The following is a 9,682-nucleotide window of genomic DNA, read 5'->3' as shown; positions in this document are numbered from 1 at the left end:
ACGTATTTTGTGATGGATAATTATATCAGCATATTTGTAATCTCTATGGGCATTGTGAATATGGCATTGCTGATACATTTGGCGACGAGGATGGGATCACAAAATGTCAGGCCTCTATTTGGAAGCAGTGGGGCTTTAGAGGGAGAAATGGCTATTCCAGGTTGGGAGGATTTGCCTTATTCCTCTCTAGCCAGAGAATGGGCTAAAAGCACAGGGCCCTGTGAAAACTGGGAACCAAGGCTAAAAGAGGGAGAACCTGGAGATTTGGAAAGATGTTTGAAAGCAATACCCATAGAACCAGGCAAAGAACTGGCAGGAGTGTGCAGGAGAGGCTGGGTGCTGCTAACAAGTTATCGCCTTATGTGTAAAAGTAGGGATAAGCTGCTGAAGGAAAGAGCTAGGATGGCTAGGGATTCAGCTGGTTTGCCTGAGGATCTTTCTGTGTCACAGCACTCAGAAGAGGAAACTGGAGGGACTCATGTGGTCCAGGAGCAAGCTACTGTTCATGTAGCTAAAAGGAAGCAAAAAACTAGCAGAAGGAATGTGCATGCAGCTTTTGTACAGGCTGGGCAGAGTTGCCCTGACAGCTTCCAGGAGAATGTGTGTGAGGAGAATGGAACAAGGTTAGATGAGGAGTCTCCTAATGTAGAAGCTCTCCCCATACGAAGAAGAAGGCAGGAGAACCACTGAGGCAAAACAGAGTCCAGGGAGATAATTGAGGATTTCACTCAACAGGAGATCACTGATATATTGAGTAGATTTACCCAAAGAATGGGGGAGTCTTTAGTGTCTTGGATAGTAAGAATCACTGATGAAGGCGCAGGAGGAATAACACTGGACAATGAGGACTGTTTAAAATTCATAAGTATCAGTCAGAATCCTTTTGTACACCAGGCTTTTAGGGATCACCATATGCAAGGAGGAAATAACAAAACGAATCTTCTAGCTTTAGCTGCAGAAGGATGCAAAAAGCAATATCCGACTGAATCTATGTGGCCTAGGGGAGACAGACCCTGGTACTCACTTAGAGACTGTATGAGAAAGCTAAAGGAGGAGGTAATGAAAACTGCTATCCTGATTGGAGATGCAAATGCATATTATGATACCCCCCTAGGAGTTCCTCATAGAAATATAGTGAAGACGGCTCCTCCTGCATATAAGCACCTAATTCTGACTCTTTTAATTGGAGAAATGGGGCACCCTCTTTCAGAGGTGCTGGATAAGATTTCACAATTAAGCAATTTAGGGGAATGGGAAAAAGACAAATTGCCTCGAGAGAGAAGAGTAAACAGCCAGAGGATTCAGAGACCCACAAGAAGGGAACTGTTTACTGCTCTATTAAGAGCTGAGGTGGACTTTAGAAGAGTAGATGGTATTCCAACTGAAGAGCTGCATAAGCTGTACCAAGAAAAGGTACTTAGCATTAGAATGAACAGGGAAGCAGGAACCACCCCCGCAGGTATTTCTGAATCTGAATCTTTGTATCCAAGTTTGCCCCACCTTCAGGGGGAATAGGAGATAGGCCAAGCCCCAGCCCAGATAAAAGAAATATGCAGAAGAGATTGCAGACCCCATATTGGTTTAACAATATATTGGAAGAATGGATCAACTACTGTGACTAGGGCACTGATTGATACTGGGGCTGAGGCCACACTTATCTATGGAAACCCTGATAAGTTTAAACATGGAACTCCTATTACCATCACAGGTCTAGGAGACACTGAAATATCAGCCAGACAGGTTAAAATAACAATGAAAATTGGGCAGTTACCTAAGAAGGAATATACTGTGGTTGTTGTACCCATTCCTGAATACATCATTGGAATAGATGTATTGAGAGGCATGACTCTGAATTTACCTGAAGGAAGATACCAATTTGCTGTGAGGAAGATAGGAATTAATACAGTTTTAGTAGGAAAACTAAAAATGGACCCAATCACTTTACCTGAACCTTCTGAAGTAATTACTTTAAAACAGTATCGTGTGCCAGGTGGGCAAGATGAAATTGCCACTACTATAAAGGAATATGTTGAAGCAGGAGTGTTAGTCCCTACAACCACAAGATGGAATAATCCTGTCTGGCCAGTAAGAAAATCAGATGGGACGTGGAGAATGACTGTGGATTATAGACAGTTGAATAAGATGACTCCTTCTTTGTATGCTGCTGTTCCAGATACCATCACCTTAATAGAAAGGATCCAGAAATATGATGGGACTTGGTATGCAGTTATTGACTTGGCAAATGCCTTCTTCATCATCCCAATAGACCCTAAACAATGGGACCACTTCGCTTTCACTTGGCAGGGTAGACAATATACTTTTACTCGCTTGCCACAAGGGTACATACACAGCCCCACTATTTGTCACAGGATTGTGGCTGAACAGTTGGATGAATTAAAGCTACCTGGTGTACAGTTTACCCACTACATTGATGATATCATGATACAGGGAAAAGATGCGAAAGTAGTGGAAAGGAGTTTGACCCTTCTAATTGAGCATATGAAAAGTAAAGGGTGGGAAATTAACCCTGCAAAGGTTCAAGGACCAGCTCAGAATGTGAAGTTTTTGGGTATACAATGGAACAAGGGGCTAAGGGAGATTCTTCCTCAAGCCCGACAAAAGATTCAGGATTTTCCTACCCCTACCAATAAGAAGAAGGGCCCATACAGATTCACAAGAATGATAGGATAGTTCAAGTGATTATCATTCCTTGTAAAACAATGCCACTTGTAAAAACTGACCCTCCTTCCAAAATAACTGTCACAGAAACTGAAGGATTTGGTTCTAATGATAGAATAAAATCAGGAGCTAAAGTATGGGTAAAACGGAAGCCAGATGATGTTCCAAAGGCTGCAGAGATTATAGCATATGGGAAGGATAACACTGTAACTATTGTTTATTCTGGAGAAGATGATTACAAAATTGTACCCTTAAATCATTTATTCTACCGTGAGTGAGGCTACAATAGTCTGGTTATTGTTCTTGATTTTTTGTTTGTTCACCTTGTTTGTTAGATTTGTTTCCACAGGCTTGGTACCCTCCATCTGTAGATGCCTGATAGCTTAAGCTGGATGTCACCCCCTGTCTGCAACTGTGATGTGTCACCCTTGGACCTGGCATCAAGCATATTAAGAACTGACCTCTCAAATGGGACCCCTAAGGACAGGGACAGCTCTACATCCAATTTCAGCAGCAAGTAGCCATAAAAGAAGAGATCTTCACCCCTTACCACAAGATTTTGGGGCCCCATTTGTTTGGGGTGGGGGGAATGATGGGGAGCTTGTGCTCAAGCCCCACCCTAAAATATGGTTTTTTGTGTTTATTGTGTGCTATTCTTGTTATATTGTTGTGAAATTTTGTTGACACCAGTTATTCCTACTATATTTTTGCCAAGTAAGGGACATGAAAGATCTTGGGGCCGAATGTAAGGGTTATGGGATTTAAAGATCTCCCATGCCCCATGGACGTGCTGACATAGCAGAGCAAGAGAAAGTGAAAAGCCGAGCTAACGGTCCTGCAGTTGGCAGTTGGTGGCGGTTGCCTTTTTTTTTTTTTTTTGAGTTAGGACTCCTGCTGAGGACTGCCAGGGGCCGGAGCTGCTGGGAGTGTGCTTCCAGGACGCTGGGTGGTTGCTGTGAGTGGGGAGAGGAGGACCTTTGCCTGAGGTAGCCTGTTCTGTTTTAAAGGCTTGAAAATGTGGGTGCTTTCTACTTTATCTACCTGTGCCAATATCATAACTACTCTGATGGCTTTCACTTTCTGGTTTTGGGACTCAGTCTTTTGGTATCTTAATAAATTTTCTAGTTTATTTCCCCAAATGGCAAACCTGACGTATTTTGTGATGGATAATTATATCAGCATATTTGTAATCTCTATAGGCATTGTGAATATGGCATTGCTGATACAGTAGCACAGCAAGTAAGAGCACCGGCCCCAGTGTTGGGATGACCTGGGGATCAAATCCGGGCTCAGACACTAAGCACCCACCCAGAAACACCTGGCCGTGCAACCCTGAGCAAGCTACTTAACCCCAATTGCTTAGGGACAGCTAGGTGGCTCAGTGAGTAAGAGCACTGGCCCCAGTGTCAGGATGACCTGGGGATCGAATCCAGGCTCGGATACTTAGCACCACACCTTGAGCAAGTTACTTAACCCCGATTGCTTAAAAAAAAAAATTTACTATTTGCAGGGCACTGTGCTAAGGGGCAAAAGACAGTCCCTGCCCTCAAGGAACTTACAATCCAGTGGTGGAGACAACATGCAAACAAATGTGTCCAAACAAGCTACGTACACCATGAAAAGAAAATAATGAAAGAAGGAAGGCTCTAGAATTAAGAGGCTTCTCGGGAAAGACTTCTTGTAGATGATGGGATTTTAATTGGGATTTAAAGGAACTGCAAAGTACTTTGTAAACCTTAAAGCCCTCTATGAATCCTAGCTGCTCTTACTTTTATTTTTTATTGCTGTATCATCAACCTCACTGTCATCCCCATTTAGACCACAAGTTCCATGAGGGCAGGGACTGGGTCTTACCTCAACTTTCTCCCTCCCTCCCTCCATGGCCTAGCCCAGGGCTCTGCATGAAGCAGTCCCCTAATAAATGTTTACTGAATCAATCAGTGTCAAAAGGCAGAATGAGACATGGGTAAAGGAGAAATCCAGAAAGGATATTCAAGGAAAACTTTGGAAAGGAGAGAAAATATCTCCGAGAGAGTTGGGGGGGGGGGGGGGGAGCAAAGAAGGGCAGGGAATCCAGGGGGAGAAATCAGGGAGAGCTTCACAGATCAGGCCTCAAAGGAAGGAAAAGAAAGCCTTCAGTCACAGGCCCAGACAGAGAGTAGGTATGGTCTACTCAGACTCACAGAGATGGAGGCGGGCGAGATGAGATAGGAGACCAGCCAGTAATCCCACCCATCAAAAAATCCAGGATTCGTGAAGGGTCATAATGCTGTTTTAGCAAAGGGGGAAAGTAGGCTGGAGCAAGATTATGGAGAACTAGAAAAGCCATGCAACACCCTCCAGGAAATGGAGAACTGCTTGATATTTTTTAACAAAGAAGTGGCACCATCAAAATGTTATACCAAGTTTCCATGACACTTCAAGGTTTACAAAGCACTTTCCTCATAACAGCCCAAGGAGAAAGGTAACATAGGTATTATTATCCCCATTTTATAAATGAAGAAACTGAGTTTCAGAGAGAAGTGATTTTAGGTCACGCAGCTAAATAAATATCAGAGCAAGAATTTGCAATAGGATTTTAATTTAGGTCTCCCAGAACCAAGACCAGCGCTCTTTCCATAGAGCCACACTGCATCTCAGACCTATAGGTTAGGAAAAGTATAGTGGTGGCAGTAATGAACTCTATAAAGTGGGGCCAGGCCACGACATGGTGTTTCCCAACACCCTGTAACACTGTTGTAATGTTTCCCTCAGTGACATTTGCCTGGACAGACTCACTGCCAAATGATATTTTGCTACATGTAGAAAAAAGTAGATCATTAGATCATAAGATTAGCTTTGGGGGGATGTCAGCAATCACGGAGTCCAACTCCCTCATTTTACAGGTGGGGAAACTGAGGTGCTGCTAAACTGACTTGTCTGTGATCATACTAGGCAGTAAAAATAAGAACCATAAGGTGAACCCAAATCATCTGACTACAGATCCCCATCCATTTTACCACACTGCCCCTACAAGTCCCAAAGCCACTTCAGCAGTTAGAATCCCAGATTTGTAAGCAACCTCAGAAGTCATATATAGTCCAAAGAAGTTAAAATATCTTCCAGTGCCCCCAAAAGCCTGAATTCCCGACAACAAGTATCCAGCCTCTGCTGGAATGCTTCTAGTGCCAGGAATTCAGTCCCTTTTCCAATTCTGGACCACTTCTTCTACTGAGTAGAAACCTGCTTTGAAACTCTCCCTATGTTGCTCCTAATTCTACCGATTGGACCTGAGCGGTAAGACATCTGAAGGCAGGGAACATAGATCCCTGCTGGGAATGCCTATCTCCAGGCTCAACACCCTAAATCCCCCCAACCTGGCATATTTCCCTATCTGCTCCCCCCATCTGCATACCGTGGGAACAAAGAGGCTGCCTTACCTGCTTTTTGGTCCATGACCTGAATGCACCGTTCAGTATTTTAGCTCCTTGGACTATATGGGGGGGTGGCTGCTTACCAGATTTGTGTGACCCTAAGGAAAGGAATTGTTTAATTAGCTCCTGTAGACACAGCTTCAGCACAGCAAGTCACTGCTTCCTACTCTTCCTCACCCCCCTGGCCCCAGACCCATAGACTCTCCTCACCAGCCTGGCAGACAAACCTCTGGTCCCAGTGCATTCAGGATCCCTGGTACACATTGCCCTCCTACCTTGCTAAATCCTCTGTTTTTCAATATTGAAACAATTAGGAAAATTCCACCTCTTCCAGGGAGCTTTTCCTGACTAAATGGCACAGGGTTGGTGTTTTCTTCCCCCCGTTTCCCCCCATCTCACTGTTTAAACCACATAACCCCTTTCCAGATAATAATGGTAATAATAATATCAACAACGTTTATACAGTGTTTTAAGATTTGCTCCACTGGACTCCAGAGATGCAAAGGGCTCGGCAGGAGGGCAGATCGAGGTAGAGCACATCAGATCCAGGGAGAATGAAGCTGTGAGAGAGTGTCAGTGTCCTAGGAGGCCGCACCCCAGCTCACCAAGGCATAAGGTGTATTTCAAATCACTTCAAGGAGAGGGGAGGGTGACAAGTGACTGCCTTACTTAAAGTAATTATAATAGTAATGCTTTTATAACCTCATTACTTTATATTTTTATTTAAACATTAAATTTCGCATATATTTGCTTGAAAAAAAAAGATTTGCAAAGCACCTTACAATATTATCTCAAAATAATAAATATATAATATTTATCCTCACAGTCCTTCCAGACTCTGAGAGATATGTGCTATTATTATCTCTATTTTACAGATGAGGAAATGAAATAAACAAAAGTTAAATGACTTGCCAGTTAGTAAATGTCTGAGGCAGAATTTGAACTCAGGTCTTCCTGACTCCATGTCCAACATTCTATCCACTGTGCCACCTAATACAACCTTCTTCCAGTGTAGATGTAAACACTATGAATGCTATTTTCTCCTTATTCATTTATCCTCTCTGGGTCTTATGTGACTGTCTGTCCATGTTCTGAGTCTTTGCCATGGAAAGAATTCTGCACCTGAAGGGCAGGGGCAGGGTCTGTACAGGGCCTAGCCAAACACCACAGATAAAAGCTGACTTGAAGAGGCACTGATGGTCCAAGAGGAAACTAACTGCAAAATAAAATTAAATTTACATTTTCTTTGAAATCTAAATCTAATCTCCCTAGGCCACAGGCACTAAGCAAATCCATTGCTCATCGGGGCATGAAGGCCAGCTCTAGCATCTAGAGGTGGAGGTGAAAGAAATGGTGCCTGACTCAGCCTTGAGACCCTCTGGGATGGCAGGTGTCAGAGCCTTGTGTTTTTTGGCCATAACATGGAGAAAAGATTTGCTCCACCTCTGTTACTGGGTTGTTTTGAGGAAAGTGTTCAAGGATTAAAGAAAGCAGTGATGTCCCCTTTTACAGATAAGGCAAACTTAGGGGCAGGAAGGGAAAATTGCAGGCCCAACGTCACACAGTGAATTGGTGGCAGGACCTGGACGAGGACTCAGATCGTCTTAGACCACAGCTTCTCAAACTGTGGGTTGTGACCCCATATGGAGTCACAAAAAATTTGGCAACAGTAAGAGGGTTTCTGAATACTCAACAACCAAAAATTAATTCAAAATCAAGCACATGATAAATCCAACGTGTTTCTGACAGGGGCTACCCGTGCTACATTGCACAACTTGACTGTGGCCTTGGTTTTAAACACAAAGCATGAGCCTTCTGCATTGTGCGTGCCATCATGCCACTCAATGCCAATGAAAGCTGCTGAAATGTGGAATGGACAAAGTTTGAGAAGCCCTGTTCTACAGCAATATCATTGGATTCCACTCTGTCCCCCATGTTGTCCCTATATGAGATGCCAGCGTTATTTGCATCAGCTAACGTCTCAGATGTAGTCCAGTTGTGAGTGGTGGGGCTCAGATGCTCCTTGCATATTGTCCTGGTGTTCACTTCCTAGAAAGGCTGTTACTGAGAAGAGAATTTGTGAATAAAAATCTAGTCCTCTTATCTGAGTAACATTGAGCCTGATGGGAAGGGGGGGGTGGGGGTTTACAGGTCAAAATTCCAGCCAACTTCATAAAGCTGAAATACCTTAGCAACAAAGAGAGCCATGTGTTTTTTAATATTTTTTTTAAAAAGGCAAACATTGGGAGGTGCCATAAATGAGAATCTAGATACCAGGTTCTGTGTAAAAGTTACCCAAGTCAGAGAATTCCCTAAGAAAATGATTGGGAAACAAATGTATCCAAATTCAGTGAAACCCTTCCTCCCTGCATAGACAGCACTTTAAACCCGATTCTCAGTGTTTCCCCACCGAGTTTATTATTTGCTCCTGAAAAACAGTTCTGTAAAGATACAAAACAGTACCAGGGAACGACACTATTTTTCCCATTTTACAGGTGAGAAAACAAAGGCCTGAAGAGGGTGAGTGATTCACCTCGGGTCATCAAGTAGAACTAGAGCCTGGATTACCTGACTCAGTCCTACCATGAAAACAATGCTAGCTAGGCAGAGCTCAAGACACAGACCACAGGTCCAGGAATCGGGAAGATGCGAGTTTAAATTCAGCCTCAGCCAGTTACTAGATACTGGGCAAGAAGTCACTTAACCACTGTCTGCCTCGGTTTCCCCGTCTGTAAAATGGGGGTCATAGCAGCACCTCCCCCTCTATCAAATGAGATAAGAATAATTATAAAGTGCTTAGCACAGTGCCTGGCATATAGTAAGCCCTACAGAAGTGTCAGGCATCAGCACCATCACCACCATCATCATCATCATCATTACTTTTGTCTAGCTGCAGGACCAGGAAGATACTGGGAGGGGCTGGCCTTGGGGAAGCTCGGGGTTTGTCCAGCAGAGCAGAAGGCCACATCTCCCACTGACCCTGCACACAATCAGGAGCCCAGCTGCACAAACAAATCGAGGAGCAGTTCTCTACCTTTGAATGTCTCTAGCAGATGCTTCCCCATATACCAGCAGGCAGTTTCAAAGTTCGGAAACTGGGTTAGACTGCCAACTTTCAATCTTCTTTCCACTTCGTACGCTCTGTGATCCAAAGCAAAATGTACTTCAGTGTAATGAGGCACAGGCAAGGTCAGTGACTAACAGCTAGGGCAGGCCTGAGCCAGGCAGGCCGCGCTAAAACAACAGCCGGGAGACAGAGAAATGCAAATGCTGTATGGCTTCACGGGTCGGGCTTAGGACTGATTTCTGGTCGGCTGGGCTGGCACCTCATGTCCAGTGTTGAAACAACATGAAATGAATGCTGGGGATTAAGTTGCTTTGGTGGCCATCAGTTCCGGAGGGCATGCATGCTGGGCTGGCAGACAAAATGTGGAGTGGCACAGTTATGAGACACTTATGCTAACTCTCAGGGAAGGGAGTGTCTTCTAGCCCCTCTGAAAACTGAGCAGCAGCCTCAGGACAGCTTCTTTTGCTTTTTTTCCTTCCTTCTTTCCTCCCTTTCTCCTTCCTTCCTCCCTTCCTTCCTTCCT

At 44.1% G+C, this 9,682-nt stretch overlaps 1 protein-coding gene across 3 annotated transcripts in view; it reads right to left on the bottom strand.

Moving 5' to 3' along the window:
* PHF2 (PHD finger protein 2) overlaps nt 1-9,682 on the bottom strand; it is a 211,120-nt gene that overhangs the window by 41,553 nt on the left and 159,885 nt on the right. For all 3 annotated transcript variants that reach the window (XM_069083754.1, XM_069083755.1, XM_069083756.1), the window contains exons 9-10: nt 9,127-9,233; nt 6,099-6,190 (exon numbers count right to left, since the gene is read on the bottom strand). In XM_069083754.1, the coding sequence (XP_068939855.1) occupies nt 6,099-6,190; nt 9,127-9,233 (199 nt within the window). The remainder of the gene's footprint in view (nt 1-6,098; nt 6,191-9,126; nt 9,234-9,682) is intronic.

The sequence above is a fragment of the Petaurus breviceps genome, unplaced genomic scaffold, assembly GCF_028583685.1.
Source record: "Petaurus breviceps papuanus isolate PSGF00001 unplaced genomic scaffold, PetGlider_PUasm1.0 174, whole genome shotgun sequence".
In the NCBI taxonomy this organism is placed as follows: domain Eukaryota; kingdom Metazoa; phylum Chordata; class Mammalia; order Diprotodontia; family Petauridae; genus Petaurus; species Petaurus breviceps.
This window is presented reverse-complemented; position numbering and strand designations above follow the sequence as displayed.